The following is a 25,760-nucleotide window of genomic DNA, read 5'->3' as shown; positions in this document are numbered from 1 at the left end:
CAAAACCACCAGAGACAGACTCAAATTAACAAATCTTGAGACAGTGACTGTGATAGTTTGAATACTGATAGAAAACAACATTTTGTACCTTGCTATGTCCCCACGATACAAGGATTTGTAGGTCCAGTTTCCAGGGTCTGGTTTCTTGTCTATTTTGAAGGTATCTGCTGTGAAAGCCTGGACATCATCAAGCCAAATAGAGCGACTACTGGTAAGATCTGATGTTTTCTTACCTAGACTGCAGAAAAGGAGAAGGAGGATATTATAACCATTTGTGCACATATTCAGCATTTACAAAACCCAGAAAACATTACATTTCTGTAGGTCATAATAATTCACTTTACTCAAAGTCATGGTATGTGATATCCAATATTGCAAAGTCAGTCTCATGCTTGAAAAAAAACAATTAGAATTACACTAATCAGACCATCAAACCAAAACACAAACACTCCTTGCACTGTCAAAAACTAAATTTATGACTGGGAAAGGTAATAAAAAGATTTAAGCAATCAATTTAATCAATTGCCTGGCAAACCCCAACCCAAAAGCCACATATTATTAGTTCTAAAATTTACTTTTGTCTTAGCAAGATGCAATAATTAAGAAAAAAAGAGGACAACCTGTAAGAAGATTACACTGATTATCTGTAATTATACCCATGCACTTGACAGAAGTGTGCATCAAAGTGGTTTATGGATTACAGTTTAATAAATGAATTTAAGTGGAAATTGCCACCTGCCTCTGAGCTGTAGACAACTATGAACTTCGAATCTGAATTCATGGTACAAATACACGAGTTTTAGAGTCTCAAGACATTATCTAAAATTTCACACAACCTTTAACATTCAGAGTGATTTTGTCATTGAGATTTCAAAATCAGTCTCTTGAAAATTCAAATTCTCTCAGTATCAACAATTTATGGAAAGAAATAAAAATAGACACCTTGAAAGAACTTCAACCCTTTCACTTAGGCAAAGCACTGGCCAGTTGGCCCAACCTAGCACAGCTGATGAACCAGGCCCAGACAGCCTTCCAGCAAAGACGAGTGATGGGACAGAGCAGAACGGTTTTAGCACCCAAACCATTTTTAGTCCCTCCTCACAGTAAGCATTAGCCACCACAAGCCAGCAAGAGAGTTCTCATAAAGGAAGAGGTGAATGTGGCCAGAGATGTTAGACAATCCCTGCAGTACCACCACCACCCTTCCACAGGGCACAGACACTTGGCCACAAGCCTGTGCTTTTAGCTCCTGGTTCATCAGCCTTGAGAAAAGTAGTAAATTGAGGGAAAGCCAATTTGCTACACTGGACTATACTCAGTTGTAACAATTCCTCAGTGTCACCAAACCTTTGCTCTATCCTGAGGAGTCGCGGCAATGCTGTGAATTAGAGCCAGAGCTGCTGATGACAAAGAAAACAGGACCGAGGCAATCAGAGAGGCAAATGGCTGCTCAAAACAGCGAACATGTTGAGCACCAGGGAAGGGTGACACACACCCAGCTGGACAGGGACACTCTGAAATGCTCAAAACCCAACAGCCTGAGAAGGGCACAGCTAGGAATGCCCAACCTGGATACTGAGTGCAGTATACAGTGATACTGAACCTGGATACTGAGTGCAGTATACAGTGATACTGAACCTCTCACTGCTCAGAGACCATGATAGTCAACTACACACCTATATCTCCACTAGCTATAAAGTACTTTAGAGCTCCTGCAATTAACAAAGAAGATCTAACAAAACAATTTTAATTGTTCAAATACCCATATGGATGTACTACAAGCAGGAATTATGAAGCACACAGAGCAATAAATGCCTGGATATAAAAGAAAAGTTATATCACACAATGAACTTTGTCTTAACATCAAAAAAGAAAACATTAACTCTGTAGGAAGAAGTTGTATTATAAGGCAAACCCAGCTGTACAGTAAGAGTTTTGCACTAATTAAGAATGTTTAATGTAATAGCTCTCCAAACTCTCGCAAAAGAAGATCCATGAAAGGAAACGAGATGCTTACAAAAACTAAACATTAGCCTGTATATATCTTTAAAAATTTATTTCATTATTACCACGTGATGCTTTGATCTGCACAATAGAATATTTTAGTTACAGTTTTTCAATATGATTAAACAAGTGGTTCTAAATCTATCTTCATCACTTTGAGTGCAGTTTTAGTCATACACAGCTTAGAAAAAAATGATCAGTGTTAAGAATTTCAGTGGAAGGGATAAGTACAGGAACACAATGAATTTACATCTTGCACAGTGTTAATAAGCAAACATATACATACTTTGCTGCTGCTTCCTTTTCACAATTTCTGCCATTTCCTTTGTCCTTGATGTGCTTAGTGTCCACATCTGATTCACTGCTACTGGAGCCCCCCTTTGTTTTCCTTTTTGTCTTCTTAAAGTGATGATGCTTTTTCTTTTTCTTTTTCCTTTTCTTACTTGCCTGTTTCAGAGTCTCATCTGTATCACTTTCCCCTGACAACCCAGATCTTGAAGAAGTCCTGCTGGGAAAACAGTATATACATCTATAGATACCTACATTTCCAAGTAGTAAAACTGTTAAGAAATACCACCATAAGAAAGTTCAGAACATTTTACCCCTTATCTTTATTCTCCCTGTATGTTTTTCAGAAAGCAGCAGTAACACATACAAAGAAAGTGATTGAAACCTGTATTAAATAACAACTATATTTTTCAGCTGCTGGAATAACTGACAGTAAGTCTTAACCTTTTAATTGTCAAGGCATTTTGATGTGTGATCTGCATACACATCCATCTGTTAACACGGCCAAATGAAAGACAATAACCAAGCTGAAAAAATTTCCTAACTTTACTAAACAACTTAGGTCAAGCTAAAAGATTTAGAAATATTCCAGGGTGACCCACAAAAGAAAAAAGTTTGCGTTTTTCCCTCTGTTTCTTTACGACTTATCTATGAAATATCAAAAAGACACTTTTAAAATCACTTCCAGATTAGAAACTCCTATCTCACCAATCAAGGAACAATTTTTTATGACTGCTGAACTAATGTAGGAATATGATACAATGTAATACAGGAACACTACACACAACAGACAACTGCATTAGCAGGCTTTTAAAACAAGCACACACACACTCCTGCAAACCAAATAACCAAAACAACCCCACTCAAAACTACCAACTTGGGTGGAGCAATTAGTTTTTACTGAGATAAAACTGATTAGGTTTTATTAAACGGAGCACTCCAGCAATAGGAAAAATATAAAAAATTCTCTGCACACTAATTTTTGACCAAGTCTTTTTCAAAGATAAAATGAATATGGTGGGTTTATTATGTCATTCTATCTGAATGGTAATTTGCAAAATCCTTAATTTTATTACCTTAAAGTCCTGAAAAGTTTTGAAGAAATATACATTGATTGTATTTCAAACATACAGTGCACGTAAAGGGAAGAGTATGTATATAAAAAGATGTATTTAGCTGTGCTTGGAATTATAGTGATATTCCCTACCATGACCACCATCAATCATCGCAAACATGGGAGTTTGTATCAAATGAAACGTGACTATGGCTTTGAACTTGACAGCTACAACTTGATTCTACTCATATTAAGTGCTGGCTGCAGAGCAGGTAAGCTAACCATAGCAACTTGCCTACTGAATAATAAAACTAGTTCTTCAGCAAGTGGGGTTGCTTAAAGATCATTTTTGTAAAAGAAAATAATCACCCACTTCAGAGATCAGCATGTTCTACAGCCACACAACTTGATACTTGTGGTATTTCATTAGTTCTTATCTCACTGTTTTTTAAAAAAGTAAAAAAACTCAACTCTGAAATGGCTGATTTCTCTGGCTTCCGCAGAGAAATCACGAAGATGCTGCTTAATCTTTACATTATTTCAAGGGTCACTTAGGACATTCAAAAGCTAATGAAGACTCATGATCACTTGGTTCCCCATCCATTCTGAAATAGCAGTGACTTAAATGCAGCTCTGAGAAAAAGAAAATGGGAATGTAATTGCATAACTACAATTTCTCATTATTTTAAGTTAAAGGACATTGCAAGCATTATTCATACTTTTATATATGACTCAGTTCAGGCCTTTTTAAATCTGAACAGTAGAATGAAAAGCAGCTTTTAGCTCCTGATTTTGGTCTCATATAACAGAAGATAAGCAGGACAAAAGAAAGAGGTTATTTTAAAAGACACTGCAGCAGAGTCTACCTTTCTAGTGGTGATTTTTCAGGAATGAGATTGGCAGCCTCTGTGGTGCGTTGGTGCAGCAATAGTGCATCTTCTGTGGAGAAGCTCGGGTTACTCAGCCAGTCTAATTCTGCAGGTAAAGAGAAGTGTGAGATCAATACAAATTAGCTTGCTATGCTCTTCTAAGCTGGGGTCAGCAAACAGCTAAATTCACAGCAAATGTCACTGTCACGTGTGATAACTGAGCATATTGGAAAGCAGTCCATGAAATTTCTGTTCAGTATGTTTAATACACAGCTCTACATGTTAGAAAAAAAAATCTGTCCAATATTCATTTTTACCACTTAAAAATTCAAACTTTACTTATTTATATACTGCATGAATTTGTTATAGATGTATAATAAGATCATCTACTGTATGGTATTTAATATTATATTCAAATTATTATATACAATAATTTTAATATGCAATATAGAATAGAAATATTTACACAATTAAAAAGTGAAAGGTGTAGTTAACGAATGCAATACAGCTTATACAAACTAACAACAGTGTACTTGACCCACAGCACAAAAAACACTCTTAACACGATTGTATTGACAGGGATATCCATTACTGATAAGAATACTCAAGTGTTTTATTCCAGGTCAAAACAGGTAACTGGATTTTCAATTCTCTAACAATTGAAATACCATTAGAATTTCAACAGTGTGGAAGAAGAGCTATTTGATGCTAGTTTTGATAAATTAGTCAGCATCAAGCATTCTGCATCTGGATGTCAGCCATTTCAGTCATCAGATATTGACAGGAAGTGGAGGGGGGAATTTTTGTCATAATTTTACTGATATTAAAAGTTCTATAACGATTTTCACAGAGATTTCATTTCTAGGATTCTTTAAGTATGTGAAACTTTGTAACACATTAAACAACAAAAGTTATTTCACATAAGTAGAGAATTTAACAGCAGGCTCTGCAGTGCCGACTACTGGAGGTAACAACAAAAGGAACAAATCTGGCCTCCCTGCCCCTTCTCTAAGCTCTTCACGATCACTTTTGCCTCAGTGTCTTCCTGCCACTCTTGCCTTGTGATCTTGACTACACTGACCTCTACTTAAACAGCATGAACTCGCTGTCTGCCAAGTCATCTCTCTCTCCTCCTACTAAAGTATTTCTTTCAGAAATAGCTCTTCACACCAAAATCCTTTCTTCTGTCTCATGTTCCTGAATTGTTGTCCACAAAAGGATTTATAACAGACCAGGCTGCAAAAGAGTTTGCTAACCTGAGTTAAACTTATCAAGAAGTGTATTCAGTGAAGCAAAGCTCCAGTTTGTGTTTCCCAAGAGACTGCCTCGATTACCAAAGGCCCATGGGGAGGGAGGGTCACCTTCCATGGCTCATCTTGGGCCTCCATCTCTGCGCACAGAACACAAAATTCCTGGCACTGCCAGGACCAAAACACACTTCCCATAACTACCCCAACCCAGGACACCCACACGCACCATTTCCCAGCTCACCAAAACACAGGATGGAGACTGAAAAATAAAAATTCAGCTGTGTTATAAATACCCATATTATTGTGACTTTCCGCCTGCCAATTAGAGTTACCAAACCTAAGGCAAATACACTCCCCTACTTCATTGCAAATCAGGGTGACAAATTTTTTTTGCCTTTCAGGAAAATACTTAAGAGATATGAATGTAAAATTAGAAGAAAAACTGAAACCTCAAAACTGCAATCCTTACTTGTCTATTTAAAATGTGATTAAAATCTACCATTTAATTTCAATTAATCCACCCTGGCAAAAACACCTTCATTTTTAGGATGTGTCTGATTTTAAAACTGTACTTGTACCACAAAGCATTCTTCCAAAAGCAGGGTGAGCTTAAAGGAGAAAGATTTATGCTGGATAATATCCAAGTAACATTTCACCTGCCTATCAAAATAATTATTCCCTCTGCTGGGGAATAAAGTGTCATGCAACAATAAGTTAATTTCTTATTTCAATCCTGTAAGAGCTGTGTTAAGAACTAACCTAAATTCAGAATTATTTCTTAGAAGAACCATATTTAGTATTTTTCATGAAAATACCAAGATGTTTCTCATGGACAAATCTGTAACCATTACATACTTAAAACTCACAGGAGTTACATAAATTCATACACCTGATAACAGTATAAGCAAATCAGAGGTGTTATTCACTATATACGTTATGTACTATACTGGGTACTACTTTATACCTGAGATTTTTGCAGAATATTTATTAAATGTGATATTGATTTGAAAAATTATCTTCCTTCCAATAAACTATTTCTGCTAATTTTGGTAATGCAGACAAGGCATACAGGAGCACAGCAGCAAACTACAAATCTACAATATTTTTGCACTGGTCACACTCATAGTCAATAAAGCTCTGTGGATACAGCAGGGAAATGTCCAGAATTCTCCAAGTACAGCATTTTCTGAGTAATTTAATTGAACTGACCTAACACTCGGAGAGAACTGAACAATTTTTTCCATTATGCAATATGCAAGCCCAAACAGTTTGTAAATACTCCCAAATTAATCAGTTAGTTGGATACAAGCAATTCAAACATCACAATACATTCCAAACTTCAAAACACTATCTCTTCACTTGTTTGGTTTTTGCCTTGTGGAATGTCTGAAAAGTTTGTTGTTTCCACAGGCCAAATTTATATTCTAAAACACAAAGAATAGAAAGATATAAAATATCTATTTTGTGATAATTTGCATGTACTTGCTACTGTTCCAGTGTTCTATTCTGCCGTCCACTTTTATGAGCACCACAGTAGCAGCAATCCAATGGCACTCTTTTTGTACCTTCTCAAGCAAAACAAAAACAAAAATTAAAATTCACAGTGCATGTCTACACAAACAATTTTAAGAGTTATGCAAGGCCTTTTGTTGCCTCTCAGGATCCTGAAAATCTGCTTGCAGCAAAACTCACTGCATTGTCTGCGCTACAGCACAGCACAGACTGCAAGTGATGGTGCACAGAATGCCTCCTGATGTCAATAGGGTTAATTATTACCATTCCTCTCCTCATGGCTACTAATAAATTTGCAATGCATCATAAACTAATTACACTCAACAACATAATTGTAAGAAACCATATCCAAAATTGCAGCAGTGTAGGGGCTCTGCAACTCAGCCATCAGGCAGGACAGGGTACAAGCAACGCTTCAGTTGCAGGTGGCACCTGTACTTTGGAAACGGTTTAGGAGGGTTTGTAAGGGTGAGACAGAGGTGGTTGGCAGAATGAAACACGGCCAGCATATTCACATATTTCCTTCAACTTTTACAACAAAGCTATGAAACAGCCCTAAATGTCTGCTAAAGACACCTCAGTTTTGCATAACATGAAAATCAATCTACTCTGGGATCTCAGTATTATGATGGACTTTGGCTTCACATCAGCTCTGAGCAAAGAGAACCATCTATCAGAGAGATACCAAAGTTGCATGTAAAGTTCTCAAGTTCTCACAAGCTGAATGTGTGAAATTTGATACACGCCACCATAAATGTGGTTTTGAGTTAATACTTAATTTTTATAACTTACACTAAAATGTCACTGTCAACAACAAAGTACAATGCTAACTAAAATATCAACCAAACAAATTATGCTCAAGTTTTATCAATAATTCTCACACAAAAAAATTCCAGTATTCCAAAATGGAACTCATGAACAGTGCTAACAACTGAAATCTGGATTCAAAAGTCAGTCTTACATCTTTTTCTGTGTAATCTGTTCTTTCAAAGAGGTGGCCTACAGAGACACAGACTACGTGTAACAAGCCTAAAGGTTTAAAATACAGCCAAGGTCTTATTACCAGAGAATTTTTCTATACCTCTGACTGACATGGCAGCTCCTCTATTCCTAGAAGATGCAACTTGGGATCTTATTATGTTCACTACTCCCTACACCGGAAAGGGTCCTAAATGTGGCTAGAACATCCCTGTACTGGCAGACTGAATATAAACAACTGTAATGCCATCAAGAGGGTAATGCAGAACTGGTTAGATAGAACTAGTTAACTCCAGCCTCTGCTGCTAAAAGCATCAAAAACTCAGCATGCTGATTGGACCAAAAATTTAGTCTAAATAAAGAATTCCCTTAGTGTCTCTCTATGGTGTCTAGAGAATAGGCAGATTTAAGAGAGTTGGACACCAAGTAAAAGGTTTAGTTCAAATTCTCTCCCAGTAGAATAAACATATTAACTCTCTCGCTGCTTGGCAATACACCAGAAAGGTCTCATAAAAGCATAACTTGCTAGACAGCAACAATAACAGTCAAAATGATACACTTATTATCATACTCTCACTCGCGATATTGCAAAAAATGTCTTTTACAACTAAAATTTGGCTTAATAAGCAAGGAACTTAGAAAACACTTTCTTAAGTTATGCAAAACTAGTGGCCAAACAAAAAGCAAACAAACAAAACCCAACAAACAGAACAACAAGAAGGCAGAAGCCCCTGTGCCGCTCAGCGCAGCCTGCGGGGCGATGGGCACGGGCCGCGCCCGGCGGCAGCACCGCCTCCATGGCGGGGGCGGAGCGGGGCCAGCACGGCGGCCGAGCGGGCCCGGCGGAATGCGCCGAGGGCGGCTGGAGGGCTGTGAGCGGACAGAGGGTTCTCCCAGGCCTTTACCTTTCCTGGAGCCCTCGGAGCTGCCGGCGGGGGGCTCGCCGGGCTGGGCGGCCCCTGCGAAGGCCGGGAACAGCGCCATGCCCGGCCCGGCCGCCACACTGCCCGGCGCAAAGATGGCGCTGCGGCGCCGGGCGCGCTGGAATGGGCAGCGCTTCCGCCCGGCCCCGACATGGCGGCGGGCGCGTGTCCCTGACGTGGGGCTGTGCCCTCACCACGGCATGGGCAGTGCGAGCTGCGGCGCCGCCGAAGCCAGCCCGGCCTTCCCGCCCTTTCCGCCGCGCAGGGAGGTCGGGGCGTGGAACACCTCGGCACCGGGGCCTCCGCTGTGCAAAGGATAGCGGGGGTGGTCGCCGCTGTGTGCGCGGAGGCCGAGCAAGCCCACACGGACCCTACAGGGCAGCGATGCTGGGCCCTCACCAGCCCTGCCTCCGGGGAGCTGCCCCTCCTGGAGGGTACAGAGCCCACAGGGCAGCGATGCTGGGCCCTCACCAGCCCTGCCTCCGGGGAGCTGCCCCTCCTGGAGGGTACAGACCCCACGGGGCAGCGATGCTGGGCCCTCACCAGCCCTGCCTCCGGGGAGCTGCCCCTCCTGGCTGGGGCCCTGCGCGGGCCTGCCCCCCATACGGGAGCTGCGAAAAGAGCTCTTTATGCTTTTACATTTTGCGCCTTTTTGGGCAGGATGTTCCATTTTTAATGCATGTATGGCCAGACTTCGCCAGCGAAGATTTGGGGAGGGCTCTCCCCACGTGGGTGTGCCCTTCCAGCCTGCGCAGGGGATTTTTTAGGTGAGGCACAGCGTGCACAGAACTGGCCCCACCGTTTCAGTCCTGAGGTCCATCTGCCACGGCCGAGCGAGCTTGGACAGTGACAGTGAAGTCCTCGGGACTGTCACAGCACCCGGTACTAACCGGGGCTGACCCTGCTGAGCATCCGAGATGTGACGGGATGGGATGACAGGGAGGCATTGAACTGCCAGGGGAGGGTCCCCACTGAGACTCGGACTCAGGTCCTTGGGATTCGGAGTCCAAATGCTCTCCTTTACACCACGAGACTGAAACAGTATTGTAGGAAAATTGTCCTTCTCTTAGAAGATGGCAATAACCTATGAAACAAAGGAAGTGTAACAAAGAGGAAAGTTTCATTTTCAGCACGCACTGGGTGCCTCAAACCACAGGGGTCTGAAAGCACAGCTCATATTCCAACCTCGTGCTTTTTGTATTTTATGAAGTCCTCCCTTTCCTCATCAGATAACGCATATTCTTTGGCATGCTGGTCTTGCCATAAGAGGTCTTCTCCAAAGGGAGAGAGGGAGTCATCTTCTCCTTTCTTGGTTGTGAAGAATCCCCCCCATACTAGATGAAGGGTCTCCTTTGTTCACAGAGACCACCACATATCAAAGAGGCCTTTGTGCACAGGGGCCTCTGCATGTTTATTTTAAGTACTTGGTATTTTCTCTCCCCTGTCGCAGAAGGCCCTCAGTGCCAGGTCCTGACAGTACCTGGTACCTTACAGTCTTTGTGGTACACCTATAAATTTCCTATCAAATCATAGCAATATAAAAAGAAACCCTAAATAAAGCAAAGATATATTAATTCTAACTCAACTAATCTTGCTCGTAGTAAGACTGTGTTACTTTATTTCTCACAGTATTTCTTTTTTGTTTCAAACCTAGTGCCTGATTGCATTGTGAGGAGAAAATAAGTATCCTATTCACTTTGTGAATATACATCAATATTCTTCTTTCTGCACTGAAAAGTTTGCCTTTTTTCTTTGTATATTACAGCTTCTCCATAAGAGTCTCCTTGTTGAATTTCTTTAATTTTTCTAATTCCTACACTAATACAACTGCATGACCAGAATTTCATGTAATGATTAAACTAGGTGTACCATGGGATTAGGGATTATATGGAATTATGATGACTGCTTTGTTTGTGTTTCTTTTCCACTACCTTCTGATCATTCCTGAGCTACAATGTCTGTCAAGAACCTACTCCTGTATGGCCAAAGATAATACAGGTAAATACTGTGTATAGATATTAGGATTAGCTTCCCTATAGACACCACTTCGCATTTACCAAACTGATTTCTTTGGTCATTTTATAATTTATTTCTGAAATACTTCAGTGACCTCCTCAGTCCGATTTCCAGTTGATTGTCATGAATACTTGTCCCCATTTGCAGACTTTGTCAACTACATTCTCTGTCATTTGCAGCCTTTTTGTAGATGTGACTTCATTCTTTAAAAAGCTATAAAACTATTTCTTAATCCTTGTCTCATACCTTTAGTTTATTATTACTCCATAAAATGCTATTCATCAACAGGAGAGAAGAATGTAAGTACAGAGAGAAGAGGATTCAGAACAAAATAGTGACCATGGCCACTGATAGTCTGGAAGTTATCAAATGAGGGTGGCCTGATTGCCAGCTTGGAAAGTTTGGCTTTCAATGTACTCTACATACTGGTGTGGAGCCAAGTTTTTGTTCAAGTCTGTTAACTGTGAAGTTTTATAGTAGAACAATAGAATGTGCAACTTAGAGAAATACATATCTACCTGTGAACTAACAGAACATGGGGAAGAAAACTAAAAGAAGCACGTTACCATTCTGAAGAGACAAAAAGTATTGCCTTGCCACATGGACTTTTTGATCCCTTTCCTAAGAAGAGAAAACCTGTGTAATTATGGAACCTGAACAAGCAGCTGTTTTTCTGTCTGCATGGCATAATTTCTTCAAGTAGTTTTAGAACTCGTGACTAATTTCAACCAAATGTAACAGAAGGTTACAGATTATTACATTATTGCAAATCAGATGAAAACAGTTGGCAATGCAGAGCAGGATTTTCAATGGGAGCAAAAACTCTGTGTGTGCAGTTCATATTAGGAGTCTGACCTACTGGGAAAGTTGAGTCAGAACTCTCCTGTTCATGGAAATATTTGTTATAATCTTATTTGGATAGTTCCTGAAATCTGTAAATGTGTTTATTCTGCATACCTCAGCAATGGGAAAACTCCCATCTATTTACAGTAAAAGAATTATTTCCCTGTTCTCTTCTGAACGGGACTCCCAGCCCTTTCAAAGCTATTGATGCTCTAGGTGAGCTAAATGGATTTCCTAACAAAAGCATTCCGTTCATTTGCTGAATGTCATTATTCCCATTGTGTTCTCAGCTGCTCACAGTGATGGTACCTAATGGCTTCTCAAGAAACACAATACAGAAAAGGTGCTTTTTGAGAGTGAAGCAAATGACCAAAGAAAGAGTTTATAAGAGTGCTAAGTACAGACTGATGCCCCGCATCCCTGGAAATTTAGACCTAATTATGGATAAAGAGAAGGATAAATTAAAAATGGGTGTTATTTTTGTTGCATACATATATTACTGTGACATTAAAAAAACCCAACACCATGTTTAACACTACCATGTAATTGCAAGCAATATTTCCCATTATCACAAGTTGAAAAACTTGTGTGAATGTTGCTTTAAGATTATTGCATTTATTTGCACAGGTAGTTCCTATTTAACATTAGTAGAAATTGGCCCTGTAGTAAAATCTGCTTTGACAGATCCTTGAATCACTGAGAAAGCAGTGGCCATTCTGATGAAATGTAGTTTTCTAAAATGTATCTAGCCTCACTTCTAACAAGTTTTATTTTCAAGGTTTTGTCTTCCAACTCTACAAAATGCATTTTACCAATGTTACATGAGACCTTTACAGGGAAAAAGTACTATTATACAGAAATGAGTTGCCTTGAGCCAAGCCTTTCCTTAGGATTTAGTGCAGAACCTGACCAAAACACCTCCTGATGTCTGAATTACCTAAAACACTCAGCATTGTTTCTTCAGTTCTATCCTAATAACAGCAAACCACCAGGCCTTTTACAGTACAGACAAAACCACAGTAGCTACACATGAGCTCCTTGTTAATCAGGAACAAACTAACTAAGGAAACTAACAAGTTCCTTACTTAAAAACACTGGTCTGCTTTTTATATAGTTTCTACCTATTTAACATATTGAAATCTGATATAGTTTGGGAGCTTTTTAAATAATCCATTTTAAAGATTTTTCTTCTTTGATAAGGATTTTCTTGTTTGAAAAGCTTTACGGTGAATAATGTACTGAAATGCCTAAGCAGATGTGAGAGTGATTGTTTACAGTAGGTTTTGGACTTAAGATCTTTTGTATATTTTGATAAAAATCATAATATTATATTTAGGTGTTGGAGGAGACCAGACTGATGAGGAATTCACCAAGTGGCAGATATATTACGAACGCTGGGTAGACGAAGATGCGGAGGTCCAAGACCCCGGGGAGCACGTGCAGCAGTTGGATCGGGACCGTGGGGGCTTTTGGATGGACACTTCCACAGTTTAAATGTTATACCCTTAATATGGCTACCCTGGTTATTTTTCCCTTAGTCGTTCCTTATCCAAGTTTCCTCTTCCCACAAAACCCTCTGGGTCGCAGCCCTGTCTCCTGGCACGCCCTGGCCATGGGGGCGGTTGCCAGCGGGGCCGCCCACGAGGCGCCGCTGGAGCCCGGGCAGGGGCTGTCCCCGCCCCGGAGTGCCGGAAGCCCTACGGTAGAATTTCCCCGCCTACCTCATTCTCCTATTGGTGCTTTTGCCGCTCCTCCCCTCCCTCCTTCCCTTCGTTTGCATGCACCCAATGAAGTGTGTTACTCCTCCCCGTCTCCGCCCCTCTTCCCCGCCCAAATCCGGGGAATTCCTGTGCTCCCCTTATAAGCGAGCGCGCGCCATTAAAACTGGCTCTTCCTCGTGGACTCTCGGCTTGTGTGGACTCCTTTCGTCGAGGGTGGTCGCTGGGCTGAGGGCGAGAGGAGCCGACCTAAGCTTCTAAGGGGTCTGATCCTAGGGAGCGCCGCGTGCTGCTTTCCTAGCCTTGTTCCTGGAAGCAGAAACCTCTCCACTGTATCAGTGGGCTTTTTACAATCCGCTGATAATTGCCGCCCAACGCGGTGGTGGCATCCACCACGCCGAAGCAGCATCAGATCCATAACATTTTCCTTATTACAGAAAAATTTTAGTGGATATTTATGAGTCTGACATTTGTGAAATGGGTACCAGGTGAAGCAGTAACTTGGAGCTCCTCCCCAAGGCCCAAAAGGCCCCCACAGGCTGGTTTGATCTTGGCCTCACACATTCACATTTTGCTTTGTCCTCCTCTCTACACCCAAGCTGTGCAGCCTGTGCTGTCACACCCCTCATATCTGTCACATTTTCTGTTGCTTCTTCACACTTTCTACTTCCTCTTCAGTAAATCCTGTAGTTAGTTTGTCCTTTGACATTTGAGGAGCTCCTGCTAGGAGTGGGTTCATCTATGTAGTTTGTTCTCGTGCAAAAACTTACAGAACAAGTCTTATAGTACAATGCTATAAACGGTGTAATTTAAAGTGTACACAGTGGGTACCTTGAATGAAAGCATCAGAAATAAAGGCAACCATTTGAGTAAGGGCTACCCTGCTCTCATTTAAAGTAATAAGTATGCCTAAAATACCGTAAAACTTTCTAGAGCTGTGAGAGCATAAGAGAGGACACAAAGTGCACTCTGATCATGGAGCTAAAGGAACAGTTGGATGTATTCACATGCACCACTTTTGGCTCCCCTGAACAACCCTTATGGGATGGACTAGCAGGCTCCCACCTCTGTGCTCCACCAGCCTTTTCAAACTTCACTGATATACCAAGTGCTGCCAGCATCACGTGATGATGCACTTGTATGATGATTAGAGTGCTTATGCAGCTTATTCAGTAAGAAATATGTGGCTTTAATAGAATGCATTAAACATGTTCCAAGAGTGAGAAAGACTGAGTGTAAAAGGAGGGGGCTACAGCTATATCTCCCTGCACTGAGACCTATGGAGTACAACAGGGTTTCCAATAACACAGGTTTCTGCCCTGATGGTGTGCCAAGTTTCCAGCCTTCCTCTACCTATTCCCAGTCCCTCCTCAGGTTTCTTTCACTAAGAAATCCTTTTGTCTATGCCAGCACTACTCAGATGTACTGAGAACTACCCAGTCATGTTACCAAGGGCTAATTTTTATTGAGACCCTCTCAGCAGGCAGAAATGCAAGAACTCTGGTTCCAGCTCTGCCAGGTGCAGCGTGTGGCCACTGGGCTGTAACCTCATCACCATCCCACGGCCAGCCTCGCCAGAACAGCACAGAAATTATCTCCTGCAGGAGCATCACCCATTTGGGACTTTATTGGTGCTTCATAAGGTTCCTGTAGCTAATTTATCTCCTCGTCAGAGAGCTGTGTGGGCTGGCAGCTCCTGGGGGGCTGGGAGCTGTGTGGGCCAGGACAGGAGCTTCCCAGTCAGGAGCAAGGCCCTGGGAGGACCAGGGGCAGCCCTACCCCTGGAATCAGGCACCACCCTGGCACCAAGGATGGGCTGTGGCTGGGGAGTGCAGGGCTGAAGGGAGCTGAAGGCTGGTTCTGCTCCCTTTCCCTTTCCCTGCAAAGCTGCTGTTATATTTCCCACCCCTTCACCCTTCCCACCTCTGCTGTTCACCTGAGGAGGGAGAGGACTGGCCTTGCCTGAGTCTGGATGCATCTCCCCTGGCTCTCCTCCCTGCCTGCTCTCTTTCCCAAATAACCTGGTCCATGCTGTTGGCATAAGCCATGACACAACTGCAGCATTTCACAGGGAAACCATGCAGAGCTCTCTATCACCTCACACTTTGCAGTTTGAGAGGCAGCTCTAGAAGACATCTAAGAAAATGTTCTTCTTAAATGTCTAATATTATTCTTCCAAATCTCAAAACTGACAGATCAAAACTTGATACAAAAATATAATAATTTTACATGTGTCCCTTTTTGGTACCCAGATTCATGTTGATCATCACCACACATGACCATCTGCTCCCAAATGGCCAGGCATGTATTGTTCTTTTTCTAGTCTCAGTATTGTACAACAATCATTTATCTCACTGTCCATCCCAAATACTCTTTTCTCCATTAATAAATTTATCTTTCTGTTTTAATTTTCCATAGATTCATTATCACTTTCTCTCAATAAATTTTGTTCAAAGCTGTTGGGCTTTCATGAACCCTCAACTCATTTTCACAACTGCAGCCATTACCTGAAATACTTTCTACCTATCTGGCTATAGGGGTTTTTTTAATCAGAGGACTTCTTACCTATTTTTGTGACTTCACTTTTGGACATATCAGTGGGATGAAATGCCTTAGAAATGAAGGCATTGCTAAGACAAAGGAAGAACAACCTCCACATCAGTTCAGACTAGACCTCAACAGCATGCAAAAGACGTGTTATGTGTGGTTCAGATGAATAAGGAAATCTGATAAATACATGGATTGTGAAAGATTACCTTCCCCTTTGTCATTATTATCTACCAGTCTGTCTGGGATTACATTCTGCCTCTCAAATCCTGTGAACATCTCTGCAAAACATCAAGGTGGGAGGTAGCCACAGTGACCTTCATGGATAAGACCTCTCTACTTACCTAATTATTCTTGAGAATTCAAGCAGTGGTAACCAAAGTCCAAAGTCAACAAATAAAAAGAAGTGTTACAGAGTTTGTAATGAGTGACTCCATGAATTAAGAAGCTCAAAGACAGATTTCTATAACTAGTATTGTTTGTTTAAAAAATGTTTTACGTTATGTTGACATTATCAGGAATACTCGTCCTCAAATTCTTCTAAGTTAATATGTCTATACATTGTCAATACATAAGTCAATAAATTGAGCGTTCTGATGACCCCTCTCTAATAACACAATCCCAGTTACCTTTTTGAGGTACTACAGTTGTTGCAGAATTTCTTTTTTCCCTGTAAATTAAAACTAAAGATCCTTCCTCATTGATTTATTGTTCTGGTCTCATTTGTTAACAGATTTAGTTTGAAAAAGTGGTACAGCCAGCCTAAAGCATTTCTTACTCATTCAGATGCAAAAGGAGTACAAGCAAAACCCCCATTTCTCATTTATAGGTCATATTAAAAACAGAGTATGGAAACAGCCTTTCTTCTATAAGGCCCAATCCGATGTCTAATGTGATCTGCAGTAGTTTCCCTCAGCACATTTCTTACAGGCAGCACATTCCCTGAAATACTCTCTGACATTGCTCAAGGCCTTAGAAAACTACTAGTCTAACTCAACCAGGTTGATACAGAGCATAACAATTGTTTCCCCTAGAATATTAACTGCTCATGGAAAACAATACTTAGATAACGAAGCTTAGGCACACAGTCCATAATATTTTATCAGTCTTGCATTGTTGATTTTCCCATTTCTCAAAGGAGCATTTCCTACTTCCAACTGCTGCGGGATTCTGTGCCACTGTCCATTGTTAGAAGAAAAAGGAATTTGCAGAAATAAAAAATAATCTTATCTCCTGGTCCAAACGACACTAACAATTAGCCAGAAGCCAGAGAGTTTCAGAGATGAAATATCAGACCAGGTAAGCCAATGTGTCACTCAAAGCAAAAATCAGGCATATCTGACCTGCAGCACAAGTCCAGAAACAGACCTGTATAGGACACTCTAGATACCCTCTCACCATATTTTGTTGCTGAAATTCAAATACAGAGAGTCCTTCTACCAGACTAAAAGGAGAGCAATGGCCTCTACCACTCATCTCAACATCTCTAACATCTGCTTACCCATCTGGTAGATTATTGGTGTGATGTGGGTTCTGGTTGGATTTCTGAAAAATGAAGCCCCAGTTCCCACTCCACTGAAATTAACATGAGATTCTCTGCCCATCCATTCAAACAAATTAATTCTTCACATGTACCTGATGGATCTTGCGTTCATAAATTATCTTGCTTCTGACTACAGATTTGAAGAAAATTAGTTTGTTTTGCTATTAAAGATCTTGTGAAGGGGCAGGTTAAAATACAAAAGGCAGGAAACATTAGCCTTTATCCTACTAAAGGCTCTGGAAACCTACAAGGCTTGATCCCATAACTTTATAGGACCAAGGTTGCTCATGATTTAAAACACTAGACCAGAAAAATAATTAGCAGTAAAATTTAGTATTGCCTCCTTTCCTCTTCAAAAAAGTGAAAAGTTTTGCTTTATTGAGGTAAAAGTATTGGAAAAATTACCTGATAAAAACTCAGTACTCCAAATGCATTATTCCTCTTGATCAAAAACCACCAGAGGAATAATTGTGAAAATAGAAAAAAGTATTTTTCTAGTGCTACATGAGGTCATGTGAAAAATAAATACATAACAAAAAAGGGTAAGAGAGTCAGAGAAATGTAAAAATCTATTGAATTGGTATAATTTAGTATTATTTGTCCAAAATTTCTTATACAAGTGGAAGTGCCATGTAAATATGGAAAACCTCAAAAATGCTTTAGGGACAGTTTATTATTGCATTCACTTAGATTTGATAAACAATTCTTGTCTACTCTTTTTATTATTATCGACATCACATCTGAGATGTATTTTGTATCATTTAGCCTAGCAATTACATTAGGTTACTATTCCAAACAGGAAATCATATATATACATATATATATATATATATACACATACACACACACACACACACACACACACACACACACACACACATAAATATATATATATAAAATACAGAAAATCCATATAGAAGTAAATAGGAAGGCAGATAACACAAAAATACATACCTGACCATATTTACGCTATTAATTAATGACCAAGGAATTATTATTAGTGTTCATCAGTATATCCAGAACAACTTCATTAAGGTATAGCCAACCACAGTAGAGAATCCTTGTACTGGAAGAAAGAAAACATTGCAGCTGTATTTCCCAGGAATCATAGCCACTAATTCCTGATACTTAGGTTAGGACTGTTCAAAGTCCTAAACTCCAAATAAACATGGAAATGGTATTCTACCACCTCTGCTATCAAAATGGCGCCAGTGATTTTTAGAATTAAGGACTTCTCTTGAGCTAAGAATATTGCTGGTTTAATGCAGAAAGCACAGCATATGCGTAAATCAAAGACTTCTGGCACCCTCTCACTGAAAGGGGAAGCTGCACTCCACCTCAAACTCTTTTACGGCCCTTGGCAGGAGCACACAGTAGCCTCACATGAACTGCGGAATCTCTAAACACTGTCAAGGCAGCCTTCATTTAGGAAGAGCTGCATAAAGCAGGCTCTGCTGGCTGCATCCAAGTTCATTTATAGAACGCTGCACCTCACATGTGTGAGTTGGTATCCCATATTTGTTAGCAAAAAAATCTGCATGACTATACTAGAAAGGAAAAAGCCTCAAATGTTGACATTATAGAAGTGCCTGAACAGCCACAATCGTTAATGGAGGCCCTGGACTAGAGCACCACTACTGAAATATAAATCCTGAAGACTTTATGACCTTCTCTGTAAAGTGTTCTATTTTAAAATGCTAAGATCAGGATTTTTCTCTGGCTGCTAGAAGTAATTACTTTCTATTGCTATTCAGTAAATAACTACTTTAAAAAGGTAAATTACCAGGACTAGCAGTCACAGACAAGCCCAGAGAGAAGGACATTCAGACAATTAGGACAATATGTTTAGTGAGTTGTCCAGAACACAGATAAGATGGAGAAGGATGCATCGAGATACTGAGGAGGAAAGGGAGGTAGAAAAGCAGTAAGAAAAGCAGGAGTTAGAAAATGACAATAACATAAATTAATAGCTGTAGCCAAACAGAATTTCCTGATGATAGAATTTGTCCTTCTCAAGTCAAGAGAAATAGAGTATTTACAGGCAATTTCTGTTGTTCAGGGATCTCCTTCCCTGAGGCTGCCAGCTGTGTTTTGATAGCCAGATCATGTGGGAGATTTTTGCAGCAGCAGATTCTGACATCTTTTTTCCTTGTCAAGAAAAGAGCTTTACAGTCACCAGTTTCATTGCTTGTCAAAAGGGAATCTGTTTTCTCCTTGACAAAGTGCCTGCTCTCTGTTTATTCCCTTTGGATTTTTCCTTTTCAGTGATATTTTCTGCGCACAAGGATTCTCACCCTCTCAAGGAAAACCATCATCAGACCTGCCCCTAGAAGGAATTTCTGAAGCCTGATGACCATCAATCTCCCTCCACCCATACGTTTTCCTTCCTCTCAAGTGAGGTGGAACAAGAGAGGCAGATGCAAGGACACACAGGAACTTCTCTGCAATTTCTGGCCTTGTCACACCAGACCTATTGGGGCAGAGGGCCCCCATGGCTACTTTATTTGTAGTCTTTTCTTCATTGAAGTCGATGAAAAAGATGACTGGCAAACACAAGGCTCCATCGTTTCTCATTCCCAACAAGCCATGAAGTGCACAGTGGTACACAGCTCATGAGGAAATCCAGTGTTTCAGAGATTAAAAACTGACCACCCTGCACAGGTATCAGCTGAGGCACATCACTGTACAAATGTCTCTTGCAAAGCTGTGCCTGGCTTGGAAACAATACATGCACCTTCCCACAGAGACAGAGATCATAAATTCTGTCAAATCTGAGTTGCCTCTTTGAAGAAACAGCTGAAGCTTTTCCTTCCCATGTTCCCAGAGCCAGGAGTGACAGACAGCACGCTGCAGTCACACCTCGCCGCTTCCCCGCAGGAACAGCTCAAACCTCACTGGGCTTGGGCCAGCTGCCCCCGCCTGCATGTGCAGACAGCTGAAATGATCCCCAGCAGGAGGGATTCTGGGAGGCCTTTTAGGTCAGGTGAACACGATACACATGCACAGATCCAGTTTGGATATCTGACCCAACAAACTCCCACAGGGAACCAGGGAGATAGCACTGAAACATCAGCAGCAAGAATCCCGGCCAGTTTCGGGAGGAAAGCATGGGAGCAGAATGAAAAGGCCAAAATGTCATAGGTGACACTACCAGTGAGGCATTTACACTATAAAGTATTACTTGCAAAAGAAAACAGGAAACATTACAATTAGGAGTAGGATGTTGAGAAGCATTCCATCTTTGGCTCAGCTCCAGCCTGATTGAGTTGGATGACACAGAGGGTCCAGCTAAGGTTACAAGGCGACTCTTTCCTGGTTGCCTGTGACTGCTAACCCTGCATACAAGCACAGTGGTTTCCTACAAACTATGACAAAACAATCACCCCTCTGTGTGGAAGCACATTTTAGTGCTAGAGAGTAGCTTTGTAGCTCTATTATTTGCATTGCATCATAAATGTGTTCACCATTTTGAACTATTTGAAAAGAACAAAATTTGCCATAGGAAAACACACCAACTTAAAAGTGAGCACAAGTATTTTTACGCTACTGTAATCATTTTGCCTTTAATGGACCATCAAAAATTCACAACTATTTTCATTCTTTGCAAATACTCAGATAAGGTGCACAACTTCCTTAAACCAAGTTTACCTTCAAGGCTTGCAGGTCTGTGTTTTGCCTGCACCATATAAGCAACACCAATGAAGCCAAACAGGCTGTTGGCCTATTCCTACATTGCAATCTTGTGTAGTACAATATTCTTTAGAAGTGCCAATTCTTTTTGGCCCAAAGAGTCACCCAGATTTCCACATCTTTAAGGTTGTTTCCATTAGGAAAAGAAATTGATGAAATTTGATATGATCCCTGAGGTTTTCAGGAATAATGAGCATTACACCCTGATTTATGGAGCGAAGAGAAACTCACGTGAACAGGAGCAATTTGTTTACCTATAGTTCCCAGACTGTCTGTAGGCAGCTGTATTTTAAAAATCTTCCTTTCAGGCTTTCTGGTGCCACACAGACAGAATTAGAGCACCTTTCTGATCACTTCCTCAGCTCTGAAATTATTTCTAAATCCTCAGAAAATCAGCTGAACTTTTTGACCCTCCTATTGTTTGCACCTGCAGGTGACTCACTGTGAGTACATTTTCTACTGCCCATTAGCTAAAGCAAAATAATTTGTAATTGTTTCTTGCAGTCTCAGAATGAAAAGTGGCTCTCATGGCCACTACTTGGAACAAAATGGTTGAACTGTCTAAAGCCCAACACAAAGCTCTTCACACTTCATTTTTTCATATTGTCAAACAGATCCCTTTAGAATTGCAGGGAATTTCATTGCTTAGCCAGATATCACAGGCAATCCCATGTGGCCATCCACTGAAGCCAAGAGAATTACTGCAGGGATGGATTTGGCAGTACAGCATTTTGAACCGAGTTCCCTTAAGCAAGAAATCAGCACAAATGCACAAATCCCACTGTGTTTGAAGGTTCTGTTTTGCAGCCATCTGTGCAGGCTTTTATTGTGAAACAGGAATAAAACAAATGCTGGACTAAATGATACTGATATATGCGTTAAGGTAAAAAAAATACACATAATTAGAAAAGCTGAAAACAACTAGAAAAAGCTGATTTGCTTTATTAGAAAACCCGCAAAACATTATGTTTAAGTAAAACACTAAGCATCCACCTTAAGACATGTTGACACTGCAAATTAACACCAGAATCCCAATATGATATCTTAAAAGATACAGCCAGATGAAGGCAGTCTGCTGTGTGTTCATTTCTCAGACAAAATATGAGAGCTGAAAGGTTTCCTCATTTGTAATGGTACATAAAATCTTGCATCATTTTTGTAGAAGAAATAATGTACTTGATTACTGTTTGCCAAATTGATGAGTAATTGCATGGTGAAATATATTGGTACAGAAACCCACTGAGACCAAGAACTGAGTAAATTCTAAAAATGTACATGAATAGCAACTAACTGGAGCTGCAGTTGTTCACAGTACTTTTGGAAGCCTTTTTATGTTTCATGCTTCAAACTTAAGAAAATCTCTTACTGTTACAGTTTAGAATACAGTCTTTCATGGGGACAGGCTGTTTCCTTTTACCAGTATCAAGTATTTCATTCAAAGACCTGATCTTGTCATACCTGTACAAAGATACTGACCCAGTCTGATCTCCAGTTTGATGTAGAATAGTATTTTTTGCTAGCAACCTATGAGCTTCCTGTGATCTCCCTGCTGTTTGGGAGCTGAAGAAAGCACAGTGGATGCCAATTTCAGTTACTTTTCTGCCATTTTGCTTTATCAGTAACAACCATTTTAAGAATAAGACACATAAATAATGACAAATAAATAATGACATTTTTTTCCTCAACATAGCAACTCAACTACATTTTAATCTCTGCAGTCAGATGGGGTTTTTTTTAATATAGCTTTGCACAAAAACTTGATCCACATTCTGCTTTCACTTGTATTTGGAGCCAGCTTTTGACCAATTTAAGCAAGGAAGTACAGCGAGGGTTTAAGCACTGAAGTGGTCTCTGATTCAAACAAGATCAATAATCCTGTTAACTAGCAACATTATTCTTGCCTTTTTAACACTCTTAAATTGCAAAGAAGGACACAAGTGGAATATACGAGCTGTGAGGCAATCACCACCACAAAGGTAGTTCCAAGCAGTCACTAACCATTCACACTGCAAAGTCTCCCTACATCTCCAGTATGCTCTGGCATAGAGCAGTTTCTCTGCAACCTGGAAACTCCTCTACCCCTGGAGCTGTGTATGATCAGCAGCCAACACCTGCCAGCTGATGGGCAATGACTTGCTGCTGTCCACGTTAGCAGCTCCTGCCTCTCCACCATCACTGCCCTCACTGCTGAAGCCTAGCCAGAGCCACCTTTCCCAAGACTCCAGGAGCAAGACAAGCTAGGAAATGTGACATAAACGGAGTGTTGGCAGATGAGGGACTGAAGCTGACTTCTTTTTGTGATGATGGGGGAAGCAAGTTAAAATATGGGGTTTCAGTATGTGATCTGTGGACACAGGTACAGAAGTGGTGTAAGAGGGCAAGTGTGGAAGCACGTATTTTCCTGCACATCCATTCAGTCCAGTCTGGGAAAAGAAGTTTGATGCTACCAGTTGCACCACAAGATTGCCTCAACCCAATGGATTAATCTTGGGAGACCCAGCTCTGCATCAGCCTGTTTTATTGTCCTGGGATTTATGATTGGATGGATAACAAACAAATTAAATTTTACACCCAGGAAGTTAATCACATGCTGTGACCTATCAAACAACCACCACAAAGGAAGAACCCTCTAACAATTAGAGCAACAGGGTATACTGGAGAAAAAACTCACTACATAACAGCCCAGTATGGCCTTTTAAGAAACCGGACAGGATATGGCACGTGACTATTGACTGCAGGGCTTTCCATAAAGCAAATGGCTCTTTAACAGTTGCTGGTTCCCAGCACAGTATATACAAACATGCTCTTCTGTGGTGGGTGTGTTAGCTACACAAGCTGTGGTCCTTATGATCCTGATGCAAGAGCAAGAGAAACCACAGTTTGAATTCACTTGGGGTGGAAGACTATACCTTTTATTGCCCATGTCAAAGTTTTAGTCATGGCCCCACCTTTGCCTGTGCCATGTTAGCTAAACAGCTGGAGTCAATCATCCTCCAACCCAAAGCAGCAATTTTACAGTATACAGATCATGCTGTAATTGCAGGACATGATGAGAAAATGGCTCACTAAAGTTTGAATGCTACTGCCCAGCATTTCCTAGAATTAAACATTAGTGTTCTTGACTTTAAACAGCAGGGACCAAGTCCCAGAATGACTGCAAGCCGGCTACCAACAGCCTTATAAACTTACATATGAGACTGGTAAAGTATCCAGCACCTTCAGTAACACACTAATGTATTGCTGTGGTCCCCATTACTGATTGCCAAAACCATACCAAAAGAAGGCAGCTCTGCCTTATCTTTTAATCTGTTTCAGTTAACTAGCATGTATCAGGTTAATCACATTTGGTAGCCATTGAAAACAAAGACAAGCCTTAGAACCCTGACTTAGACGCAAATTCAATAGAAGATGGCTTAAAACAATTTAGTGTAATATTGAGGGTTATGTAATGCAGCTACAAAGGAGCTAATATTCCAGTTGCTAGTTAGGAATTTGTCAGAGGAGTGCCACTCATATAAAAATCATACCCTTATGCCAGTTTGCTGTCATTCCCAAAGTCTTTTTAAAAAGATGTGGATACCTATAGTAGCAGGAGATGCTTGCTCTGTAATACACGAGACATCAATAACTTCATGAACACTACACTTAGTGGCTACTACACTGAGGATGTGCCTGTCTGACCACACCTCGAGCTCCAGAATTAAGCAGCATGAAATGCTTCTCTGGCATCTCCACCTGGCAGTGTCTGCAGTGAGATACATACATGGCAACGCGTTCGGACTTGTGTCTGTACCCACCTTCAAAACTGCCCCCTTTGAACATAATGTAAAGTCTGGCCCTGGAAACATTTGCTGCTGCCATTTGACAGATTTTTGACTAAATGACCAAATACAGGTTAACTTCTTGTTGACTGAAAACAAAGATGTGTTACTTTGTACTGTTTGAAGATACAGTAACTTGTGGTGTGATCTTTGAGACACAAGATGACTTTCTCAAACAAAACGCCAAGATTACCCAACATCTGTCTGAAACTGGACAATCTTTAGACGGAAGACAAACAAAAATTGGTATGTGACAATACTGAAGGGATTCAAGGAGTGAAGACCAATTAGCCTGACTTTTATTGTGGTGATAAGTAGTACTTCACATCATCAAATTCAGTTGACAGTAATCTAAGTGGCAGTTTGTGTTCAGCTTCTTTTCCCGGCAGGAGTATCAGGGTAGATGTGAATATCTGCAAATGACGCTAAATGGAGAAAGTATAATGTAGAGTATTTTCTAGTACAGGTTCAGCTTGGTAAGATCAGACATCTTCCTAGGTATTTAGATTCCAGGCATTAATAGATTCCCCGGGAGCCAGTAAAACTCTGTAAAACTTCACTGAATGCTGAACAATTTGCTTAAGTGTTCCACTACAATATCTGATGGTATCACTTAGATTAATTACTTCCCTAACTCACCTTAAACTTTTCAAATAATAAGGTCTTCCTGAGGAATCCTTTCCACCTAAAAATAAATTTTTACC

General features: G+C 40.7%; 1 protein-coding gene and 1 long non-coding RNA gene across 3 annotated transcripts in view; one reads left to right on the top strand and one right to left on the bottom strand.

Annotated features, from left to right (window-relative positions):
• NRDE2 (NRDE-2, necessary for RNA interference, domain containing) overlaps positions 1–8,989 on the bottom strand; it is a 30,722-nt gene extending 21,733 nt beyond the window's left edge. Inside the window, exons 1-4 of one of the 2 annotated variants that reach the window (XM_071557681.1) lie at positions 8,861–8,989; positions 4,213–4,321; positions 2,291–2,509; positions 89–238 (exon numbers count right to left, since the gene is read on the bottom strand). In XM_071557681.1, coding sequence (XP_071413782.1) covers positions 89–238; positions 2,291–2,509; positions 4,213–4,321; positions 8,861–8,939 — 557 coding nt within the window. In that variant the 5' untranslated portion in view covers positions 8,940–8,989. Of the gene's footprint in view, positions 1–88; positions 239–2,290; positions 2,513–4,212; positions 4,322–8,860 lie in introns of both variants that reach the window. The other variant, XM_071557680.1, reaches the window with a different exon arrangement.
• Positions 8,990–9,465: 476 nt separating this feature from the next.
• LOC139673626 (uncharacterized) lies at positions 9,466–13,639 on the top strand. The gene is made up of 2 exons (XR_011698160.1): positions 9,466–10,876; positions 13,074–13,639. It is a non-coding gene; the product is annotated as an uncharacterized lncRNA (long non-coding RNA).
• The last annotated feature ends 12,121 nt before the right edge of the window (positions 13,640–25,760 follow it).

The sequence above is a fragment of the Pithys albifrons genome, chromosome 6, assembly GCF_047495875.1.
Source record: "Pithys albifrons albifrons isolate INPA30051 chromosome 6, PitAlb_v1, whole genome shotgun sequence".
NCBI classification, from domain to species: Eukaryota; Metazoa; Chordata; class Aves; order Passeriformes; family Thamnophilidae; genus Pithys; species Pithys albifrons.
This window is presented reverse-complemented; position numbering and strand designations above follow the sequence as displayed.